This window comes from Natrix helvetica, assembly GCF_964273705.1.
Source record: "Natrix helvetica genome assembly, chromosome: 3".
In the NCBI taxonomy this organism is placed as follows: Eukaryota; Metazoa; Chordata; class Lepidosauria; order Squamata; family Natricidae; genus Natrix; species Natrix helvetica.
In genome coordinates, this window is record NC_138549.1 from 75,811,343 (window position 1) to 75,836,736 (window position 25,394).

At 41.1% G+C, this 25,394-nt stretch overlaps 1 protein-coding gene across 7 annotated transcripts in view; it reads right to left on the minus strand.

The window, feature by feature from the left end:
* LOC309388775 (complement factor H-like) overlaps positions 1-25,394 on the minus strand; it is a 499,219-nt gene that overhangs the window by 311,954 nt on the left and 161,871 nt on the right. For 3 of the 7 annotated variants that reach the window (XM_081946394.1, XM_081946393.1, XM_081946396.1), the window contains 5 exons: positions 20,198-20,374; positions 18,849-19,022; positions 15,703-15,885; positions 14,666-14,861; positions 8,716-9,560 (listed from right to left, as the gene is read on the minus strand). In XM_081946394.1, the coding sequence (XP_081802520.1) occupies position 9,560; positions 14,666-14,861; positions 15,703-15,885; positions 18,849-19,022; positions 20,198-20,374 (731 nt within the window). In that variant the 3' untranslated portion in view covers positions 8,716-9,559. Of the gene's footprint in view, positions 1-8,714; positions 9,561-14,665; positions 14,862-15,702; positions 15,886-18,848; positions 19,023-20,197; positions 20,375-25,394 lie in introns of those variants that run through there. The other 4 variants (XM_081946392.1, XM_081946390.1, XM_081946395.1 and 1 more) reach the window with 3 other exon arrangements.

A 25,394-nucleotide genomic window follows, 5' to 3' on the forward strand; every position in this document is an offset into this window, starting at 1 on the left:
ACAGTTTTTCCATCTTACACTTTAAAGTTAATACTTGTTCTGGTATGTTCTTGACATTTAATGTTTAATGTTTATTGCAGATTATCCCCCACCCTCAATAATTGAGGTGGTCAGGTCCAAAATAACTATTGTTATTGTGCCTTAGCTCTATTTTTGTTTTGGACTTAATTGCAGTCATTCAGAATTTTATTTAGGAACACACAGAAATTAAAAATGAGCAACATTGATTGATAGGGGAGATGATTTTTCTATTTTTTTTCTTTTCCCATTGAATTTTTTCTTTCTTTTCCTCTTGAACTGGAGGTGGTTTGGACTGGAAGGCTTTGTTGGCTTTTCTAATATAGGTATATAGAAATAATAATAAATTACTCTATAGAAAGAATAATAAAAATGAGGGAGGGAAAGAAATTGAGACATCATGTGTGCCATGACTGAGAAGGAATGGAAAGTTTCCCTTCCCCCACGATCAAGGTATGGATCACCAGCCCTCCTTGAAGCATATCTCCAGATAAGAAACAAAAACCGATAACATGTTCTAATTAAAAACAAAACTTTAATATGAAAATAAAATAAAACAAATCTATCTAATTGTTACATTTTGGCAAGAGCAATTGTCGCCCACCTTCTTGGCAGACGAACAGAAGATCAGAAGTCTCTGGAATGTGTGATGTATTAAGAAACATGTTAAGAACCATGCACAGTAAATCACTTGCTGATAAGGCCTATGACCTACGCAGTATATCTTCAGCTCAGCTAACAAACAATTAACGCAGTGACACCCCTTCTTTTGCTAGTTGGGCTGATGTCATCAAATCATCAAATAAGGCACATCTTCTTTCGCAGATACTCGTGTTGAGCTGCTGGAAATGGTTTGTTGAGCATATCAGCAATTTGATCATGTGTAGAAACATATTGCAATTTAACAAAACCTTGCTTAACTAATTGCTTTGTGTTTTGATAACGAATGTCAATGTGTCTGGACTTAGAACCTGTAAAATGGGACTCAGAAATATAAACCACCGATTCATTATCTTCCATCACGGTGATTGGTCGAATTGGACGTGTTCAGATATCTGTGATCAAAGCATCAAACCACGTTAGAGAATTACATGCATCTGAAACACAAGCATATTCAGCTTCAGTAGATGAACATGAAACAAAACTCTGTTTTCTCACTTGCCAGTAAACTGGACATCCATTCAGGAACATCATGTAACCTGAAATACTTTTGCGTGATTTCTCATCACTTGCCCAATCAGAATCGGCATAACAACATAATTCTGCATAATCAGTGTGTGTTGGTTGTAGCAATAACTTCATGTGTTTAGTGTGTTTCAGGTATTTCAATAACTTCTTAATGCATGTCCATTGAAATTGTGTTGCCTTACCTATGTGTTGTGATAAAAGATTAACACTAAGTGCAATGGTGGGTCTGGTCCAACTACTAATGTATAACAGTGACCCAATGACTGAACGATAAAGTGTTTGATCTTCGAACTCAGGACTTGGTTCATGTGTTAAGTTGTGAAAATCTGTTTGCATGGGTGTCTTTGTTGTGTTAGTATCTTTCATGTTGCAATGATGCAAAATGTGGTGAATTTTTTCTTCTTGTGAAAGACTAAACCCCTTCTGTCTTTTTTCAATCTGAACGCCTAAATAAGTGCTAATGCATTCTAAAAATTTCAATGTGAAGTATCTCTGCAAACTTTTAGCAAAAATTTCACTCATTTTCTTATTTGGACCAATGTAAACAATATCATCAACATAAACAAGAATTATCTCATATGCATTGTTAGATCTTTTTGTGAACATGCATTCATCAGTTTCGGACTTAATAAAGCCCATTGAATTTAGTTTGTCAGTAAGACATAAGTACCACATTAAACCTGATTGTTTCAGACCATAAAGACTTTTGTTCAGGAACCAGGTATCCCCTTCTTGCTTTCGGAATCCTGGAGGGCTTCTCACGTAGATATCTTCATCTAGGTCTGCATGTAAATAAGCTGTGTCCACATCAAATTGGAAAACTTCTAAACCAAGAATAGTTGCAGTGGTTAAAGCAATTTTTACACTCTCAGTTCTGACTGTTGGTGAGTAAGTGTTTGTGTAGTCCTCAGGATAACGTTGAGCGAAACCCTGAGCTACAAGTCTGGCTTTGTACAAAGATTCACCATTTGGTTTCTTCTTAATTCTGTAGACCCATCGAGTGCCAATGACTTTCTTGTTTGCTAGAGGTTTTGCAGGTGTAAATGCATTAAGTTTCTTTAAACTGTCCATTTCATCCTGCATTGCATCATACCATTTGTCTTGTTCTGAATCAGGAAACTGCTTGATTTGAGTGAATGTATCAGGAGGAAGAGTAACTTTGCAAATCAAAGGCAAGGGTGTTTTTGTCAGTTGCCACGAATATCGTTGTGGAGGGATTCTTTTTGTGACTCTTTTGGAACATCTCGGAACAACAGTCCAGTCTTCTTCTTCTTCTTCGTCCTCATCCTCATGTTCATTGCTAGCATCAGCATCCACGGCTTGCGAAGACGGAACATCAGGTTGTGAAGAACTGGTAGAAGGAATATCTGCCTGTAAATTGTCATCAGGCTGCGCGGCATCTGCAACATCATCTCTAGGAAAATAAACTCCAGGATCATTGGAAAGAATCCTGGACCAGTCAATATCTTCCTCAAAATTAGCAGATTGTGAAATGACAATTACATGTTTAGGATCAATAAATTTGCTCCATTTTGAATTATCATCAATACCCATTAATCTCAATCTCTTTGCTACTGGACCTCCTTTTCTTCTTTGAGCTAAGGGAACATTCACCATAGCGTATGAACCAAAAATGTGGAGGTTCTTGAGATCAGGCTTGTAGCCATACATCATGTAGAAAGGAGTTTGATTTATTACACTGCTCCAAGGTTGACAATGTAATTTGCATATTTGATTGCTTCACCCCAATATATGCTACTGAGATTGGCATCTTCTAGGAGACAATGCATCATGGTTTGCAGAACCCCTTGTCTTCTTTCTACGACTCCGTTATGAGCCGGTGTATATGGAGCGGATGTCTGATGAAGAATTCCATTCTTACGCATCCAGTCCTGGAAACACTGAGACATGAATTCGGCACCACGGTCACTCTGGATTCTGGCGATGCGAACTTGGTATTGTGTAGAAACAAAAGTTGCAAAGTCTTTAAAGATCTGAAAGGTCTCAGATTTCTCTCTCATAAGATATACAAATCCATATCTAGAATGATTATCTACAATTGTTAGAAAATACTTTCTACCACCAAATGATGGTGGGAAAGGACCCACTATGTCAGTGTGTACCAAATGAAAAATGCTGTTGACAGGCGTGTAGCGTGTTTGGGAATTGCAGCTGCTTTGGATTTAGCTTTCCTGCAAACTGCACAATCCAAAAACACCTTACACCCCTTTAGATCCAAACCTTTTGGGAACTCTGGCATCTTTCTAAGAACACGGAAACTGGCGTGCCCCAATCTTCTATGCCACTTGTGGATACAGCTAGAATGCAAAAGTTTACCAGTTAGTGAATTTTCAACATTAACAGTTTTATAGGAACCTCAGGCTTGCTCTGAGCAACCTGCTTCTTTTTTCTCTGTTTGTTGGCTTTAGGAGCCTTTGGAACAGTGACGGGTTCTCTCTCTGAAGCAACTCTCTCTGGGCCCATGCTATCCCCTTTTGGAATTTGCATACTTGCCTGTGCTTGCCTTTTAGGCTTTGGCTTTAAGTAATAAACACCACCAATCAACATGGTTTCAGCAACAATATCTCCATCTTTAACTATGTAACTTGATTTCTCGAGGTGGTGAACCTGGAACTTTAACTGTCTAGACAAGTGACTTTGACTAAGCAAATTACTGGTTGCTGAAGGTATGTAATAAACATCAGGGATGAATGTATCGAGCCCTTCAATGTAAACAGTTCCTTTTCCCACAACCTTGCAAGTGTGATTGGAGAAGGAGTACAATTCTCGATATTCGGGCTCCGGTTCGCCCATCTCTGTGAAAAGTTCCTTTCTGTAGGTAACGTGTACAGCTGCTCCACTATCTCTGGAGTCTATTCCTCTGGGCTGGTATGTGACGGGAGCTGGAACTCGTTGAGGACAATCCCGGGTGTTATGTCCCATATGGTTGCAGATGTAGCATCTTGGCATCCTTGGAGCGTAGCCTCTTCCTTGGAAGGGACGTCTAGCTGGAGCTTTTGATGCTGGGGGTCATGGCAGATGTGGTGTAGCTAATTTGATAGCTTCCTCCTCAATTAAAAGTCTGCATACATGATTAACAGTGCGTTGAGCAATTGGCACCTGGTTAATATTTGCAATGGCATCTTTCCATTCATAATTCAATGAGTTAATGATGATTCTGATCATTTGGATATCATCAATAACATGGCCACTTTCTCTCAATTCACTTCTCATTCCTTTCAGTTTGGTCAAATGTCCACCAATTTGTTCAGCAGGTTTCAACTTCGAAACAAGGAACTCAGACATGAGCAAACATGAAGATTCAATTGAAACGGGCCTGTAGCAATCTTCCAAGATAGCCCAAATTTGTTGGGCTGTTGCATCAGGTGGAAAGGTAACCTGCAATTCAGTATCCATGGACATCAACAATGTTGTGCAAGCCCTAGTCTCTAGGTCTCTTATTGCAGGAGTCCATGATTGGGCAGGAGGATTAAACACCATACAATGGGTATCTTCTCTGCGAAGCAAAAGTGCAATCTCACTGACCCAGGCTTTATAATTCTGTCCCAACATCTTTAATTTTGACTCACTAGTCAAAGGAGTGACAGAAAATGCCTATTGAGGGATATGCATTTGAACAACTTGCTGTGCAGGTTGAAAAGCTGGTTGTTGAGCCAGAGGAGGTTGTAATTGGACTGTTGGTCTTTGTGTTACAACTGGAGCTAGAGCTTGAGCAGCAAAATTAAATTGGCTTGCTTGAGAGGCTGGCATTTGCCTTTGCCGTATTGAGTATTTCCTTGTTCCATCTAGGGAAAATCCAACACCACCAGGGGGAGTTGAAGTTTTAACCTTTGGAGGCATTTGCATTGTTGCTTGGCCATCTGGACGGGCTACAAATAAATTCAGCCAAGTCTATTTCAATTCCTTGAATTGTTGCTCTAATAAATTTCTTCCGCCATGAGAGGGCAGTGCAGCATCACTTTTCAGCTGTAACAGACCTGTGTGTGTGGCAAAATCTGAAGAACAAAGAAGATCACGTGGCCTCTGTGATGTGTACATATCTCTCTGTTCTGATTTGCCTGACACTTTATCTACCAGGGGGTGTGTCTTTGGTTGTGGAGAAGAAGGCAAGATGGCGTCCTCAGACATTTTGGAAATGGGGAAACCCCTCCTACTTGCCTCTAATCTATCATAGTGTTTTCTAGCTTCAAAAAAAAATCAATCTGGTCATGATAGTTTTTCATATCTTCCCCAGGGCCTGGGAAGGATTCATAAGTTTCACTTTCTCTGTGGGGGTGGAATTCTTCTGCCGGTGAGGCTTTTGGCCACTGATCAATTGTTTCATAATCTTTAAGAGATATTTGAGGGTGAATTTGCTCTGGGAAGGAACACTTTGGTTTAGCCCCGAGCATTTCATAATTTGGGAACATGCATAATAAGAAGGAAGATTAACTGACCTCGGAACTTCACAAGCAGCTTTATCTCTTTCTCCTATAGCAGATTTTTCTTTTGGCCTGGCTTTTGGAGAAATTCGGAGCTTTGGAAGCCAGCTTGAGAAATCACTCAGCCAGCTAATCAGCAGGGAAACAAGCAGCATTCTGGTATGGAGTATTAGAAATCTTGTACCCCTTGCAAGATTTGGCAATACACTGACCTTCTGGATATTTTGGAGAGCACTAAATACTCCCTCGGCAGAATTTCTAAAAGTAAATAACAATATACAAGGTCTTCCTTTGTACAAAGATTGGCTAATGATTAACTACTTCGATACAGACTGAACACAGATACAGTTGTGTTTATATAATGCACCCTTCATATGTATTGATGGCCACCTCCGTTGACTTGGGTTGTGATGTGTTCGTGTCGCAATCAAGTACCTTATTCTCTGAGCATTTTGTGAATCCTATTAAAGAGTAAATATGTGGGCATTGGTTCCCTGAGATGGCTCCCTCTATTAACCTTTGCCTCCACTCTCCCCATTTTACAGGGAGGGGAATTTACCAGTCAGCTTCCTCCCCCTAATATGGTAAGGCCCCTTCAGGTGGTATCAGGGCAACAGCCCCTATTTCAACTATAGCTTTGAGTGTTTTCCAATCACATTTATTCTTCTGTGGTTTATACATCTCTGAAGTGGGAATGTAACCTATTCTTTTCTTTTGCCTAGACATTCTTGCATTCAGGAGCTGCAAAAAGTTTTGGGCTTGGGCTTTGATTATCTTTCTTGCTGTCATGGTCTTCTTACATGGACCCATTTGCATGGTGGTAACATTTGACACCATTATGCCTTGAGCAGACCCCTCTGCTAAAAGAGGTACTCAGAAGGAAGGAGGAGCTTTGTTTAATAATTGCAGTCCAATGCCTTCCTGCAGGAGTTCAATATTTGGTCATCAGTTTTATATGTACATACATCCCTGTTCGCAGCCTCCTTCCTCCTTTCTTCTTCCCCTTCTATTTATTTCTCTTCTCAGCTAGAACCCCACATACTCCCATACCACATTTCTGGATTCCAATCATGCGAGCCAAGCTTTTGCAATTACAGGTAGTCCTTGACTTATGACCATTCATTCAGCAACCATTCAAATGGCACTCAATAAGGGGGGCTTCCAATGTTCCATGAATTTACAGCATCCTTGTGGTCACATGATTGTGATTTGCTATATATCCTGCAAGTTTCCCACAAGTAAAATCAATTGGAAGCTAGCAGGGAGTTGGAAAACACATTCATAGTAGGTCTTTGCTTAACTTAAACTTTGCTTAACCTGCATGGTCTATCTCCTGAAAATCTAGTTCTATTCTTCCCGTGGAACTGGTTTCTTGAACTCTCTCTGTCAGTCATTTGTTCCGCAATATTGTCAGTTAGTAGATGTCTTGTTTCTGGTCCATTTTTTTCTTCTTCTTCGCCTCTTACAGAGCAGAGATATTGACTAAACAAGTTATTCTTTTCTAAGCTGTTTTTCTCCCCAGTGTAGCACTTTCCTAAAAAGTGCCATCTGCAAATTAACTAGCTCAGTTTTGTCATCTTAGATGAAGTCTTCGTCTGGCACTTCGTCTATTACTAATGCCTTAATCAGGTTTTAGTTAAAGGCTTTTCTTCAGAATCCTCTGAAGTGATTCACGAGTTGCACTAAGCCAGCGATGGCAAACATTTTTTGGCTCGCATGCCATAAGTGGGGGGAGGGCGTGTGCAGGCATGCCACACCCATAATGCAATGCACAACCCCACAGTGCGCATGCGTGCACTACAGGCGCGACCCACCCATCTTTGCATGCCTTTTTCGCCCTCTCCAGGCTCCAGAGGCTTTATAGGAGCATGGGGAGGGCGAAAACAGCTTCCCCTGCCCCCCGGAAGCCTTCTGGAGGCTTCAGGGACCTTCAGGAGGCTTCTGTGAAGCCTCCGAAGCAGTCAAAACGATCCTCCGACAAACCGGAAGTCACTTCCGGTTTGCTCAGAAGGTCGTTTTAAGTGCTCCGAAGGCTTCAAGGACCATCAAGAGGCTTCCCTGAAGCCTCCGGAGCAGTCAAAATGACCCTCCGAGCAAACAGGAAGTCTGTTCCCGGACTTCCGGTTTGCCCATAGGGCCGTTTTTTGTGCTCTGGAGGCTTCAGGGAAGCTCATGAAGCCTCCAGAGGGCCTCCGGGGTGGGCGGGGGAGGCTCTTTTCACCCTCTCCAGGTTCCTATAAAGCTTCTGGGGCCTGGGGAGGGCAAAAAATGGCTTTAAAAAGGGTGAACTCAACTGGCCAGCGCGCGCATGACAAATGGCTCTTTGTGCTACCTGTGGCACATGTGCCATAGGTTCGCCATCACTGCACTAGGCAAAAAGTGCATGCCTTTCAATGTATGCTCCCCTTGGTGTGCCTCCTTACTCTCTTGTAATCCTTTCCCCTCAAATGAATGCAACTATAAACACTGTCTTCTTGAGAATTATCCTAACATCAGAGTGAATGTTCCAAAGGATGGGGGAGCAGTATTAAAGACTACAAGATCTGCCATGTTATCTGGTTTCCTTGTGAGTTAAGTTCCAGAAAACTTTTGCTTCGTTTGGGCTCACTAGGCATAGGGGGCCATATCCATCTGATGCTATAAAGCATGGGTCAATCTTCGTCATGTCATGTGACATATCAGGATGTATTGGGATGTTTTTTGCCTTGCAGAGCTGGGGTGGGTGTGGCCTGCATGTGACGCATCCTGCCTGCTGAAGTAAAATCTTAAGTATGTTTGTAGTCATTTTTCACTTAGCAACTATTTCTTGTGACAACTGAATTGCTGGCTCCAGTTGTGGCTGCTAAATGAGGACAAGTGTATTCCATCAGTTGCATCAGCGGCTGACCTAATCTAGCAAATCAATTAATGTTTAGAAAAGGCCATTGAGATAATATCTTCCGTATAAGTTTCTACCAAACAGCTCTATCACATTCAAGGAGGACACATCAAATTCCCTTCACTTTGTTCATTAAAGGAAGCATAGCCTTGTTCTATGGTCATCAAAAACAAGAAGGGGTTTGGTAATCCAAAAAGTTGCTACAAGATTTGTTTTGAATGGGCTGACTTTGTATAGAACAATGAATCAGACTGAATTTATACCATGGCAAATTCTAGCCCATTCTGTCTTAAATTACAGCTTTAGTAAGGATGTAGTTTGGGAAGGCCTGGGCCAATTTCTAAACTTTATCTTAATCTTTAATTGCTTATTATTATATAATTTCAAACTGTAAAAACAAACAAACAAAAGAAAGCAAAATAAAACAAAAGCAATTATAGAAATCCATATGGGTGAACCTCCATCAGATTCTGAACATCAAAGTACCTTTGGCTATTTCCAGAACAACAGAAGGAGCACCAAGATTCTTCCTGGATCTTTGATTAGACTGTGAACTGAAGCATTAAATGTATCTTTACAAATTATACTACAAATTGTTTTGCGGTAAAAATGATTAAGGTATTTTTTTTATTTTTTTAAAAGAACTTGACACCTCTATATGAAAAAACATCAATTTCAATTATTGTCATTGCTTTAAGATGCTGATTAATAATTCAGAGTAATGAAATGTTTACAACTAAAATATATATAGAAAACATCTACGTTCCTCAAGATGCATTTTTAAAAATATATTTATAATGTTACATTATAATATGTGTTCTGCCTTAAAGATGTTCTATAAACTTGTTTTTAAACGTTATCATTTCCCCAATAATTTGAGTTGGTAAAATCTGTCTTTAACCAAGTAGGCTTTTAGGTTTGGGTCCACCATTTATAATTGTATACAATCCAGCTTCATGGGGTCAATTTAAAGAGAATGATTTTCAGACATTCATCTTCTGGTTCTAATGGTGCTGTTATATATTTAATTAGATCTGTAAAATAAAATGTGAACAGTAAGTAAGAAATAAATTTGCATCTTTACATTTTAGGTAATTATTTTTAAAACTCATTCATCTGATCTGCAGTAGAAAGCAGCCTGCAATAATTTTAAGACATCAAACTACATGGGCATGACGATTCTGAAAGTCAGTATCACCATTTTTAAATCAAATGGTTAAAACTACTCAAATGACTCAAGACCATTTTATCACTGAGCAATTTCTATCTTTTTTAAGATGACCTTCGACCAGTGGTGGGTTCCTCCCGGATCGCACCGGATCGCGCGCGCTCCCTTTCAGCGCTCCACCTGGCTTGCGCGCTCCCTTTCAGCGCTCCACCTGGCTTGCGCGCTCCCTTTCAGCGCTCCACCTGGCTTGCACGCTCCCTTTCAGCGCTCCACCTGGCTCTCGCGCTCCCTTCCGGCGCTGAAACCGGAAGTACAGTTTTGCCCGGCCCTGGCAAAGCAACGACGCCTGTCTGCGCTCCACCAGCTCGGCTGGGAACGGAGATGTTTCCTCAGCGGAGCGGAGCACCTGAAAAGTCTTCTCAGGCGCTCCGCTCCGCTGAGGAAACATCTCCGTTCCCAGCCGAGCTGGTGGAGCGCAGGCAGGCATCGTTGCTTCGCCAGGGGCGGGGCAAGACTGTACTTCCGGTTTCAGCGCCGGAAGGGAGCGCGAGAGCCAGGTGGAGCGCTGAAAGGGAGCGCGCAAGCCAGGTGGAGCGCTGAAAGGGAGCGCGCAAGCCAGGTGGAGCGCTGAAAGGGAGCGCGCGCGATCCGGTGCGATCCAGCAGGAACCCACCACTGCCTTCGACCCAATGACATGTAAACAACTTATTTATTAGCCATTCTTGATATTTTGGGATATAAGCTCTGGCAGTCAGATGAACTCAAAACACCAACATTTTAAATATAGGAATGGGGAATAAGATGTAACCAAACTAAAATTCATCCTCACAGGGGATACACTTGAGGGAAGATGGAACACAAATGCAGTGAATAAACAAACTCATAGCATACTCAGAAAACACAGACAATAGAAGAATACCTGGGAACTATAGCACACAATGTCAAGAAGGCCTCCATTTTTTATTAACTAAGAAGATTTTCAATAAAATGTCCACTATAGAAATATTTCATATTTACATGTAAATTTCGGCAAAATTAATATTTCACTAATACCATTTGTATTCATTGCAATTTCAAATGCAAACTCCATCATATAATAAATTTCCTGTGATCCCAATGAAATTCCTTCCATTTAGAGCAGTGGGAAAGAAGTTCTATGGGGAGTAGGGTTAATACTTAAAAACAAGGAGTCATGGGACAAGGAGGCACAAACATCACCCATCGTTTCATCTCTTCTAATCTGATGCTGAATCCTGTCAGATTCCAAAACTGAAGACCAAGAGATCCCTCTGACCTGAGAATGAAATGACTGGAAAGCCTAATTTAACTTCAATGGGCTATTTTCATTGATTTCACGTTGCTCAGTGCAACAAATTTAATCAGTGTGCACCCTAAAGCTTTCAACAGAAAGCAAGTAAATTCTTAGGTTGGATCTAGTAGTCTCTTGAAGTCAATAGAATCTCATTTAGTGATGGATAATCAGTCAATCTGATCCAATTCATTTCAGAGAGTCTTTTTGTTCAATTTATTTTTCCATTTATTTTAAACTTAGAAATATTTTGTGGGATATGTCATTTTACATATAATATATAATGTATGATTACACAGCCATGGTGGCACAGTGGTTAAAATGCAGTATTGCAGGCTAACTCTGCATTTCCTCTTCCAGGAGTTTGATCCTGATAAGCTCAAGATTGACTTAGCCTTCCATCCTTCCAAGGTTGGTAAAATGAAGACTTACCGTGTTTCCCCGAAAATACGACATGTCCTGATAATAAGGCCATGCCACATGTTTCTGGTAGGCAAAAATATAAGCCCTCTCCCGCAAATAAGCCCCCTGGACAACTCTCCACCTCCGGCCAGGCAGAGCGCTGCTCACCAACCTAGCGGTGTCCCGAAGGTGCCAAGTTGCGGGAACCAGTGGGGAGTGATGGAGAGGGTACAAATACAGTGTATGGAGAGCAGAAAAGCTAATAATCATTTTTGGGAGTTGACGGTAAGATGAATTGATGTAAACATTTAACAATATAATACAATGTTGGTTAAGTAATTGTATACATGTGGTTCAGGGATGGGTTCCTGCCGGTTTTAACCAGTTTGGTTGAAGAGGTTCCACAAATCTACCGTGCTGTTTAGAACCAGTTGGAACACTTGGCTTGCTCCCCCGGTCCGACGCGATCGCCTTTCATTGTCCATCTGCCTCATTCACTCGTTTGGGCAGCAGAGAACGAAAGGGGATTGCATAGCTGAGGGCAAAGGAGCCTGCAGCCTCCTTCATTCAAACGTTCGGTAAGGGGGGGTCTCTTTCTCTGCCTGCCCTAATTAGTGGAGGGGGTGCTGGCCCCAAACTGCCCACCCCTCCACATTCAAACCAGCCCGCCACCTTTTGTCTCCTGGCATGGGTTCTCTGGAGGGAGAAGTTCTTTCCAAAGACTGGCTTCTTTCCAGCGCGGCAGCGATGGCAAGAAGCAGATGCCAGCGAAGGCAAGAGTCCCGTCACTGCACCGGATTCAGCAAACCAGGTGGCTGTCAGAGAGAAGAGGGTGTGTACCCTTGGGCTTGTGCAACAGCTGAATCCTTGCCTCCTCTTCTTCGGCTGATGCACAAGCCCATGTGGCTTGTACTGCCCTCTTTTCCCTTGACAGCTGCCTGGTTAAAAAGAATGATGAGGCTCCTCTGGTCTGGAGGCATCCGCGGGGGGGGAGGGGTTCCCCTCACGTTCTTCGTCTTCCCTGATGGGCTCCGGACCAGTGGAGCCTCGTCCTTCTTTTTAACCAGGCGGCTGTCAAGGGAAAAGAGGGCAGAAGACACCACATGGCTTGTGCAGCAGCCAAAGAACAGGAGGCGAGGATTCGACTCTGCATAAGCCCAAGGGTACACACCCTCTTCTCTCTGACAGCTGCCTGGTTAAAAAGAAGGACAAGGCTCCGCTGGTCTGGAACCATCCATGGGGGGAGGGGTCTCCCTCACATTCCTCATCTTCCCGGATGGGGAAGCAAAAGCGTCAGTGGGCAGCACAGCCTGGCTTCCAAGTAGGAAAACAAGCACCTAGAATGGGCAACTCTATAGGAGAGAGGCTGCTAAAAGCAGCCAAAAAATTTTTGGTCCGTTTTCATGCGTGCAGGTGGAGCAGAGCACAGAGCCAGGATGTCATGCAGGGGCCTCTTTTCCCCACCCGAAGGCACAAAAAACAGAATGCAAAAGGAGGAACCCAGGGTGGTGAGGAGGCACTATGGGTGACTGCAGGAGACAAGCACACACCACACATGCAATTGGGTGTCAAGTGCTGGGAGTGAAGGTGATGAAGGGAGATGCATGGAGAGGTCCAGCGGCACAATCCACAAGACAGCAGCAGCAAGCTCAGGGGTTTTCTCCTGGATTCCTCTATGTTCTTCCTCCTCCAACCTCCCAAAGTTCTTTCCCCAGCGTGCGATAGCTTTCTACTGGATTCCTCTCTGTCCTGCCTTCTCCGATCTCCCTAATTTCGGCCCTTAGTCATCCAGTTGTCTATTTTTAGGAGTTTTTCCCCTCTCTTTCCCCCTCACCTTCATAGGAGTCCCAAATAAATTTGCCACATGGCTTGGGGGGGGGGGTGGTCATGTGACTGAGTATGCATGAGTGATGTCAGGTTGGACATACCCGCCTGGTCACATGACTGCCAAGCCACACCCACAAAATACGCCACACTCACAGAATAGTTTCTAAAAATTTCTAAAACCCACCACTGATGTGGTTATTTGTTGTGAAAATGAAAACGTAAAAAACTTTACAACAATTTTTTTAAAAAAAAGAAATCTCCTGGTCTTCATCTTGGAATCTGTCAGGATTGATCAATAGACCAGAAGAGATGAAATGCTGGCAAATTCAGCAATCTGGTTCCATTCCTCATTGTTTTTAATTATTACCCCCATCCCCATAGTCCCCCCATACTCTAAATGGAAATAATTGTATTGATATCACAGGAATCTTAATAAAATAACAGAGTTGGAAGGGACCTTGGCGGTCTCCTAGCCCAATTCCTTGCTCAGGCAGAAAACCTTATACCATTTCAGAAAAAATCCAATCTCTTCTTAAAAACTTCCAGTGTTGAAGCATTCACAACTTCTAGAGGCAAGTTGTTCCACTGTCATTAATTGTTCTAACTGTCACAAAATTTCTCCTTAGATATATGCTTCTTCCCTCCCTGATTAGTTTCCACCCATTGCTTCTTCTCCTGCCTTCAGGTGCTTTGGAGAATAACTTGACTCCCTCTTCTATGTGGCAACCCCTGAGATATTGGAACTCTGCTATTATGTCACCCCTAGTCCTTCTTTTCATTAAACTAGACATACCCAGTTCCATCACCCCTTCTTTATATATTTTAGCCTCCAGTCCCCAAGTCATTTTTATTGCTCTTCTCTGCACTCTTTCTATAGTCTCCACGTCTTTTTTACATCACGACAACCAAAACTGGATTGTAAAGTGGTATTAACACTTCAGATGATCTTGATTCTATCCCTCTGTTTATGCAGCCTAGAACTGTATTGACTTTTTTGGCAGCTGCAGCACACTGCTGGCTCATATTTAAGTAATTCTCCATTAGGACTCTAAGACCCCAAGTTACTACTATTGAGCCAGGTACCACCTAACGTATCACTGCACATTTTGTTTTTCTTGCCTAAATAAGGAACCTTACTTTTTTCACCATTGAATTTCATTTTGTTATATGAAACAAAGTCTATAAGTCTGTCTATTAATGCTCAATGTTCAAATCAAGTCTGTTAAGAAATGTTCTCATTTAGAAGAAATGCAGAAGACAAAGTTACCTTAGAAACCATTACATCCACACATTTAGCTGCCAGACCCAGGTCTTTTAAATATTTCAAGTGATTTTTCTAATGCACAGATAGAGATATATAGTATATAGATATAGACAAGGAAAAGAAATGTTAACATTAGTGAATTAAAGTATTTTTATGAAAATATACATACCAGATGCAATACGGATAGTCAAATTTCCCTTCCACACAATTAAGTCTTAATGGTCCACTAGATGGATGTAGTTTATATCCTCTTAAACATACAAATTCCACTACATTTCCATCTGTAGAATATAGTGTATCCCCATTGGGCCACCTCAGCCTTATATTACGTTCTCTCATATCTTCTTCACTTGCTGTACAAGCAGCTGCAAAAGGACACAGATCACATGAAACATTGAAAGTTTGACACTGAAGAATTCCTTTGATAAAGAAATTAATGTTTAGGTTGAAAATTCTATGTTGCAATAGGCTAAAATGATTACAGATCTACAGTATATAAATGGATGTCCCCCTTTTGTTATTTTGACTAATTATCAGTCATGAACTAAACCTCATTTAAGCAAGACAATGTTACATGTGTAAAAGGAAGAAGAAAAACATTTCAGTCCCCTTCTTCCAAATGTAATAATTTTAGTTCCTTAGTGATTCAACTAATACTATTGTTCAAAAAGAACCAAGTGGATTGTTAGGAAACATGGCTTTCTATAAATTTTGTTCAAGGAATGATTGATTGATTGATTGATTGATTGATTGATTGATTGATGACAATGGCATGATGGTGATGATGGAGGGCCCTGTGTTCTCATCTGTGATATAGTAAGAAAAAGAAAATCTACCTATTGAACTCACGTAAACTAAAATCTGATTTTTTTCAATCATGCCACTGACTAAAAAGATGTCTGTTATTAAATATAGCTTAGGACAGCAGAATTTCACCAGGAAGGTTTCACAAAATGAGGGCAACATTTACAAATGGCAAAAGATCTTGTACAATTCTCCACTATGAAGCAGTTTTTCCCTGAAAAAGTTACTTTATCTTGGTTCATAATACTATGACTTTGAATTCAATTACAAGGCAGTAAAATATCTTCTGGCACTAACATACTGACATAACACCTCTGATATCATGAAATTTATTCCATTCTCAAAATACAATATTTCTCTATAAAGAATGTATCTATAAAGAATTGGAGATATTACTTATACCTCTACATGTTGGTGTTTCTGACCAACGACCATGTTGACAAGTCACTCTTCGAGAACCTTGCATTGTGTAGTAATTTTCGCACTGATAAAATACACTTTCAGAATGTAAATAGAATAACTTGGGTGTGTCCACAACATCTCCATTCTCCACAGGAGGTGGGCGTCTACATCTTCCATCAGTAACTATGATAGACACAGAATCTATTTAGCAACACACCTCATGATGACAAATATGTCAGTGGAGACGCATAAATGCACATTTTAAACATATTCATAAAAAACTATATTTTAAAATTATACTATTTCTTATTTTTAAAAAGCGATAATATCATACAGCTTGATTCATTGATAGACAGAAAATGATTACTAATGTTGTCCTTGTTTTGTCTTTCAAATTTATATAATATAGTGTCATTACTTTCTTAATACCTATAGTCAGATCTGTATTTAAATGAATAACAATTGTTTTGGAATAAACAGCATCTCCCCACAAGGAGTTCTTATTTTTATCACCCATTTTCCATTAATAATTGTTCAAACTCTGCACTAATAAATTGTGTAGTTGTATGTGGATGTTGTGCATGTAAGTATTGAATTGATTGGATGACTTGCAGCACAATAAAAGCAAGAATAGAAAAAACATTTTAAAATAATAAACATCAAAATTAATAGATTGACTAAAACTAGGAACCAGTACATAAGCATCACAGGGGTGGCATTTTCTTTTTTGGTCCACCAGTCACTTCCAGGGTAAAGAATTCCATCATGGCCCCAAGCCAGTTGGCTAAGCCAGGCTTTGAGGCAAATCCAGAAGGCCTAGAGAGTGAGGGCATATCTCACATCCCTCAGCAAGATTTTCTAGTTTTTGGAGGCATGGCAGAGAAAGTTCATTTACTAAATCCTTCTAGCAAAGTTCCTTGACTGAGGAGATCTACAGTATTTTCCTTTTGCCAGAGTGAATGGAGTGGGCCAATCCCATTGGGGTGAAATAGTCCCCTGTGCCATGAAGGGCTTTAAAAATGATAACCAACATGTTAAATTGGACCCGGAAGCAAACCGTCAACTAGTGCAACTCATATAACAGCCATGTTACATGCACCATTGAACAGGCATTGTGAATCTACGAGAACCCACAAGTTGTACACAGGATCTGTCTGGGGCAGTGCAACCTCATCCAGAATTGAAAATCTTAAATTCCCAGATCCCAAGCTCCAAGAAGCCATAGCAATATAGTCTTACCAGGGTTCAAGCCTGTTGTCCCCTAATCAAACACCCACAGCATCTAAGGAAGGAACAGACTAATGTCTCCTTAAAGGGTCCCAGGGATGCCCCCTTCTGCAGTGATGCATTCATCACCACCTGGAGGTCAACATCATGGAGGTTTTCACCAGCCAGGAGGGATTTAATAGGCAGGCAGTTGCACTGACAGCCTTGAGGACCCTGTCCCCTTCCTCAGATCTAACAGAATCAAACGGTTCCCAGATACCTGGGTAAGCCTCGGCATCTCTAATAGACCTGATCTGTGTTTGGTCTCCTACTGAGAATAGATAAAAGCAACTTTTCCCATCAGGTATTTCACAAAATTCTCCGGATGGCCCTGAAGATAATCGCCTATGTCATCCTTCCAATTATATAAATTATAATGCAAATAATAGGGATAGGTTGAAGGATGGAATTGAAATGTATGGACCTGAATGCTACTGATGTTAGTAAGTCACAAAAACGCAGTAAATGATGAAAAATGGTAGGGGTGGACAAATTTTATGCTACATTAGGAGAAATTTTAAAATGTGCTTTCAGTAATAAGTGGTTACAGTATATGACTAGGCCTTGGTACCCCGGAGGAAAATAAGTGAATTATGACATAGTGGAAAATTTGTGCAGCTTATTACACATTGATATTTCAACTTAAATTGGAAGAATGTGCTATTGCTCCCATGGAAAAGGAAAGATAGTAAGGGTGAGTGAAAAGCTACAGGGAGGTTAGTTTATTAATTGTTCCTATGAATGTATATGGGAGAGAAGTGCGTAATCTTACAAAATGTGACAGTGAGCAAAATTGGGGAAGTGCAGCAGGATTTTATGCTGGGCAGGGATATACAATTAATATTATTGTCCTTGATCTGGACAATAATTAAGACATATTTAATTTCCTAAAATTAAGAAATGTTTGGATGTGAGAAATAAATTCTATTGTATGATTTAGGGAGTTTATGATAAAAGGAACAGGCTTGAAATTATGGAATATTTTGTGTAGAGTTGAAAATTGGTTGCTGAACATGATAATAAAGGTATTCGAGAGATATAAAGCAAGCATGACTATCAAGGGGACACTTAACTAAGCAAGAAGTTAGACACACCCACTGTTGCATAATTATTATATATTCCTTTATCAAAGTATAATGAATGCTTATAAGGAGGCCTGCATTGGTTGGGGATATGAATGTGAACATAATTTCATTTATGGGTGAAGTCACAATGTTGGTTGAGAATGTAAATGATTTGAATGAATGTTAGACATGTGAATGATGCAATGAGGAGTAATGTAGGAAACCCTCAAATGGTTAAATTTTAAAGGGAAAAAGGAATACAAATTATTAAGAAATGGAAAAAATTAAGCAAATAGGTCAATCTACATATCTTGGTAGAATGATGACTATAGGCATGAAAACAGATGGAGAAGTTAACATAAATAATATATGCAATACATATATTAACATAAATAACATATAAATATTAACATAAATAATATATGCAATACATACGATATTTTAAAAATGATAACCAGTTTGATGTACTATGACATCATAGGATTGAGAAGGAGAAGCTAATTGTGAAATGGAAATCCATGTTTGTGCTCCAAAAGACACAAACTCTTCCAAATAAGATTTTTTAAAAAATAGCTATAAAATGAATTGAATAGATTTATTATCAGCAGAAATTCAAAATTTTGCAGAAGAGGGGCAATGTTAATGAAAATATATTCTACTTTCACAGGGACATTAAATTTTACAATTCTAGCTATAAAATATTGAAAAAGCCTGACAGAACTTTTTCAAAATAATATGAAAGAGCCGGTGAAGTAAAAGCAAATTCATTTCCAATTCTAACTTCAGTTCTACGTAGTGAAGATCTGTACATAATACCTGTACAACGTGGTATTTCTGCCCAACCTTCCTTCGAACATGTAATGAAAGAATTTCCAAGAACCACATAACCGGTATTACATCGATACTGAACCTTCTCCCCAGGGAAATACTTTGCCTTTCTTACACCAGTAATCCGACCATGTTCAATTTCAGGGGGAGAACATCTTACATCTAAAATGGAAATAAAATGTGGTCCCATTCAAATAAAATGCACTTTTCCTAAAGCAAACGTCTGAAAACATACTCCCACTTTTGAAACCAAAACTCTCAACAAACATCATATAGCATAGAAAATACAAGGAGGCTGCTTCCCTTTGAGGCGAGGAGAGTGTGAGGCTACAGACAGAGGAAGCTCCTCTTCCTCCTACAGCACCTGTTTCTACTCATCTTGAAGAAATGAACCTGGGTCCTTTCAATCAATACTGTCACGATATCTGAACAGCTGTAGATTAATGGCTGTGTTGTGTTTGTGTAAATACTTTTCTCTGAAACTTCTTTTGTAGGATGATTGTTAACTTGGAAAGTGGGAGAACCTCTATACAATCTATTCTCTAATTTTGTTTGTAAAAGATAAATAAGAATACAATTTTGATACATAGCTGGTATTGTGTATCAAAGCAATTCTGAAATGTTATATTGAAAACTGGATTATCCTGCAAGAAATTTAAATCCTTCCATGAACTGCATGTAGAAAAGAAGCTATCTAGTGAACCTCTGCATGATGAACGATTCTGGTTTTTTCCTTTCCAATCGACCTGTCATGAAGCATCAAAGCAATGGACGCAACTGTGATCCTCTACCCTAGGCTGTGAGGGAGATGGTCTCACTATCCTTTGCTGATGTTTGGAAACCATCAGATCTGGATGAGAGAGAACAGATTAATGTAAAGGTTGCTTAGTCGTTTCTGTTGCTTTACTATTTTTACAGTTGATTATACTGAGGATGTTATATTTGGTTTTTATACTCTGCATAAAACTTCAATTTTCTGAATGATTCTAGAGAGATAGAATATAGGTCAAAAATAAATTATGACAAAATATATCATCAACATTAGGCCAGCTAAAGTCACAAAATTGTTCACATGCTGATCAGTTCCAATAATGCTTCCATTGGTGAATTTAATTTAGCCTTCTTTACCCACACAACGTACAGAATCATTCACACTCTGGAAAAACAAATGCTCTTTGTCTGCATAGATTGAAAGAGTGAGAGAGAAAGTTTGCCCTCTTTCCTTTAAGCATCGCTTTTCAATGTTTGTATTAAAAGAAAATAAAAACACTTTTTAAAAAAACAATGTTGTTTCAAAAACAATTACCTTGAGAAGTTCAAAAACAAAATTATTGTACCTTTACAAGTGAAAGATCCTACCCATTCTCCTCTTCTACAAGTTTTCTTAGCAGGTTCTTTAGTATCAAATCCACGATTGCATGAATAATTTATTATTTTTCCAGAATCATATTGTTCTCTATCTTCTTGCTGTAGTGAAGCATTGGGGATTTCTGGAGCTCGACCACATGACTTTTCTGGGGGGGGGGAAATTGAAAAGACATCTTTCAGTACAAATCAATTTATGCCAATATTTCTTTAAATATTAAAAAAATCAGCATATCATTATCAATAGCAGTTTTAAAAAGTTAAGATGCAAGAGTCCTATTCAGTTTACCCTAACCTTTGCAAAGAATTCCTTCATAGGAGTTCTGTGATGTGTGCATTTATTCTCCTCTCTGACATTGGACAAACTAATAGGAGAATAAATGCACGCATCGCAACGCAACACAAGAAAGCAGTCAGAAAAGAAGAAAAAAATTCCTCCCTCCTCCAGCACCTTAAAGCAACAGGACATGAAATTGATTTTGAAAGAACCAAATAATCTCCAAAACTGAACACTTCAACAAGAGAATAATTATGGAAGCTATCGAAATAAAGAAACATCCCCATAACATGAATAAACGTGATGATACCTCCTGCCTACTAGACATCTGGAAACCAGCCCTAGTCAACAAATGAGTCCCAGCCACGAAAACCAACACCGGACCCCGAACAACACAGGACGCAACCACCAATCACCCTCACCAGACTCAAACCCAAACCCATCCCATAGACCAAATGCAACCACCATCCAGAAGCCAAACCACAACGGCATCACCAACTGCTGCACCCCCCTCCGACCCCCACACAAAGCAAACTGACACATGCCATGAACACATGGCCAAACTCGGAGCCAAACCAAAGCCCGGGATGTTACACCTCAGCCATCTGCTAAGGACATTACATCACAGAACTCAGGAAGTTACAATACAAAGGCTCAGGATATTACAATGCAGCCAACCCCCCATGAGATTGCAGCACAGGCCTCAGGATATCACTACAATAGAGCTCAGGGTGTCATCACACAGCCCATTACCCAGGTCGTTACAACACAAAAGAACAATAGGCACACAGCCAGTACCTCAGCCACACAGGATGTTATGAAACCATCTACTAATCTGCAAACATCAACTCCATCAACTAATCAAGATGTTATAACACAGCCAACCAATCCGCTTACAGCAACAAAGCCAGCATTCCACACACACACACACACACACACACCAATATTTATAGAAAGACGGCAGCTCCGATCACACTTTGCTCGCACATGCACGAAGCCGAAGGCACCAGCCTGAAGATGACGAGTGGGACCTTGTTGAAATGTCGCGAAAATGCTCTCAATCTTACACTGGAAATGACCCGAATATGCCAAAACCTGCATATATGCTGTATTTGTGCTGATAAATAAAGGGAGACTAGTATAGATCTATTTCAAGCTATTTAGCTCTCATCAGCTAGCCATACCCTTACTGGGATTTGAACCTGGGCTGTATTCCATATTAGGCAGATGTCTTAGCAACTAAGCCGCAGAGAGCCTGTGATAACAACATCCCGGACAATTAAGCATGGGTTAAAATATATGAAACATGGACATATACAGAACTTTTAAGATAATGAACAAAGTGAGATGTGTACCGCTTGCTATTCTATATAGTAGATCAAGGGAATTGTAATGAACATTGAACAGTAAGGATTGCCATTTATAGACAATTAAGGGTAATCTAAACCAAGATATGGAAAAATGGAGAAGGAACATGAAATATACCTGGGATAGCGATACCTATGGCACACGTACCACAGGTCCATTTGTCAGGGCACGCAAGGCATTTCCCTGTCAGCTGGCAAGGCATTTCCCTGTCAGCTGGCCAGCGCACATGTGCAGCTGGCCAGCTGAGTTCAGCCTTTTTTAAAGCCATTTTTTGCCCTCCCCAGGCTCCAGAGGCTTTATAGGAGCCTGGGGAGGGAGAAAACAGCCTCCGCCCCCGAGAGGCCTTCTGGAGGCTTCAGGCGCTTCCCTGAAGACTCCGGAGCGCAAAAAAATGGCCCTATGGACAAACCGGAAATTCGGGAACGGCTTCACTGAAGGCTCCAGAGGACAAAAAACGACCCTACGAGTAAACCGGAAGGCACAAAACAACCCAACGGACAAACCGGAAGTAGGGCACAAAACAACCCAATGGACAAACTGGAAGTACCAGTTTGCTCATAGGGCTGTTTCGTCCTCCGGAGCCTTCAGGGAAGCCTCCAGAATGCCCCTGAAGGCTCCAGAGAGCTTAAAACGGCTCTACAAGGAAACTGGAAGTCAGTTCCCAAAGTTTCAATTTGCCCGTAGGGCCAGTTTTTTTGCACTCCGGAGGCTTCAGGGAAGCTCCCGAAGCTTCCGGAGGGCCTACTGGGGATGGGGGGGGAGGCTGTTTTCGCCCTCCCCGGGCTCCGAAAAAGCCTCTGAAGCCTGGGGAGGGCGAAAAAAGCATGCAAAAAATGGGGGGAGTGGCTGTCATGCATGCATGCAGGCTGGGGGCAGTCATGCATTGCATTATGGGTGAGCACAACTGCCCACAACCCCTGTGCTGCCCCTCGCTTATGGCACGTGAGCCAAAAAAGGTTCGCCATCGCTGAAATATACTTACAATGGGAAACTATTGAGATTTAAAGACAGAATTACAAAGTGGGAGCATGTAAGGATTTATAATTATATAAATATAATGAGGAGAATAGCTGGGAATTGAAACCAGGTCTACATCTCGGCCAAAACTAGGTGGGGGGGTGTTTAAAAGTATAATGACTATATACAGTAAGTATACTTTTTTGTTCCCTCTTTTCTAAAAAAGGAGGAAGATATATATTAAAATTAAATAAGTATACTGAAAAGGAATTATAAATACTATTAACATAAAATGGAGTTCGCTCAGAAGCTGAAATACACCAAGTAAATGAGATGAAGAGTATGAAGTAAAGAAGAGAGGTAAGAGAAGAAGAGAGGGATAGGAGAGACGGTGGGGGGGGGGAGGAGAGAAAGGAGGAGTGGAAAGGGGAAGGAGAAGGAGAGAGGAAGGGGAAGGAGAGAAGAAAAGGATGACAGAGGGAAGAAAGGAGGTAGGGAGGTGGAGGAGAGAAGAAGAAGAAAGTGACAAATATGGTGTATGGAGAGCAGAAGAGCCAATAATTGTTTTTGGGAGTTGATGGTAAGATGAATTGATGTAAACATTTAATAATACAATACAATGTTGGCTATGTAATAGTATGCATGTGGTTATATGTTATGAAAATGAAAAAAAAAACTTTATATGTATAAATAAAATAAAATAAGTCATACCATTCATAACTTTAGGGGGGGTTCCTTCTTTTTCTTGGACTTATTATTCTTATTTTTTTTAGGTTTATCTTTTCCTTTATGTAAAATCTTATACAAGCACGCGCACACACACACACACACACACACACACACACATACTAGCATGACATACTCAAGCCTTTGTCACCGTTAGTTCCGTAACTGCAATCTTCTCTAACTACAAATTTTGCATTCAAGCCAACCAAAAATGAATGCTTCAGAGACCTCAAGCTTTGTCCCGCCATCCTGTCTTGCAAGAGAAACTTTTGAGAGATTGCATGTATTTCTGGTAGAAACACTGTACATAAAATCTGGAGAAATGATTCTTGTAGTTCGGAGACAAAGGTCTTTGTTTTTCTCAGAGAAAGCATAATGGTCTCCTGCGTAAGAAGGCCCAGCAATTCTAGCAGATATCTAGGCGAGAAAACAGGGCAGCCAGAATAGCACTGAAAATAAATGCTCAAAGGAAAGTTATACTAGTGAAGACTAGTCACAGACAGGTGAAAGAAAGAAAGAAAGAAAGAAAGAAAGAAAGAAAGAAAGAAAGAAAGAAAGAAAGAAAGAAAGAAAGAAAGAAAGAAAGAAAGAAAGAAAGCTTTGCACTGCTGTGCTTAATTACCATATTTATCAGCGTATAACACGCACTTTTTCCCCAAAAAAATAGGGGGCAAATGATGTATGCGTGTTATACGCCAATATAATGTTAAGAAGCCATGCTTTTCTGTGCGCCTGGCGTTTAAAACATCCGGCTATCTATCTAAACGCCAGGCGCACAGAAAGGATCGTGGAGCGCTTCACCCCAACAGCAGCTGCTTTTCTGTGCGCCTGGCGTTTAGATAGATAGCCGGATGTTTTAAACGCCAGGCGCACAGAAAAGCAGCTGCTGTTGGGGCGAAGCGCTCCCTGATCCTTTTCTGTGTGCCTGGCGTTTAAAACATCCGGCTATATATCTAAACGCCAGGCGCACAGAAAGGATCGTGGAGCGCTTCGCCCCAACAGCAGCTGCTTTTCTGTGCGCCTGGCGTTTAGATAGATAGCTGGATGTTTTAAAGGCCAGGTGCACAGAAAAGCAGCTGCTGTTGGGGCGAAGCGCTCCCTGATCCTTTTCTGTGTGCCTGGCGTTTAGATAGATAGCCGGATGTTTTAAACGCCAGGCACACAGAAAAGGATCAGGGAGCGCTTCGCCCCAACAGCAGCTGCTTTTCTGTGCGCCTGGCGTTTAAAACATCCGGCTATCTATCTAAACGCCAGGCGCATAGAAAAGGATCGCGGAGCGCTTCGTCCCAACAGCAGCTGCTTTTCTGTGCGCCTGGTGTTTAAAACATCTGGCTATCTATCTAAACACCAGGCGCACAGAAAAGGATCACGGAGCGCTACTCAGCGGGGTGTGCGCGAGAGGAGGAGAGACTGGCTGAATATTCTCTCCTCTCCCCGGACACCCGACTAAAATGCTTTCTTTCGCCTGCAGAAGAGCTCGGGCGGGCGAAAGGAAGCGCTTTAGACAGCGGGGAGTGGGTGAGAGGAGGAGAGAATGGATGAGCCGTCTCTCCTCTCCCCGGACTCCCGACTAAAATGCTTTCTTTCGCCCGTGGAAGAGCTCAGGCGGGCGAAAGGAAGCGCTTTAGACAGCGGGGTGTGGGTGAGAGGAGGAGAGAATGGATGAGCCGTCTCTCCTCTCCACGACACCCGACTAAAATGCTTTCTTTCGCCCGCGGAAGAGCCCGGGCAGGCAAAAGGAAGCGCTTTAGACAGCGGGGTGTGGGTGAGAGGACGAGAGAATGGATGAGCCGTCTCTCCTCTCCCCGGACTCCCGACTAAAAGTTAATAAAAAAAAGTTC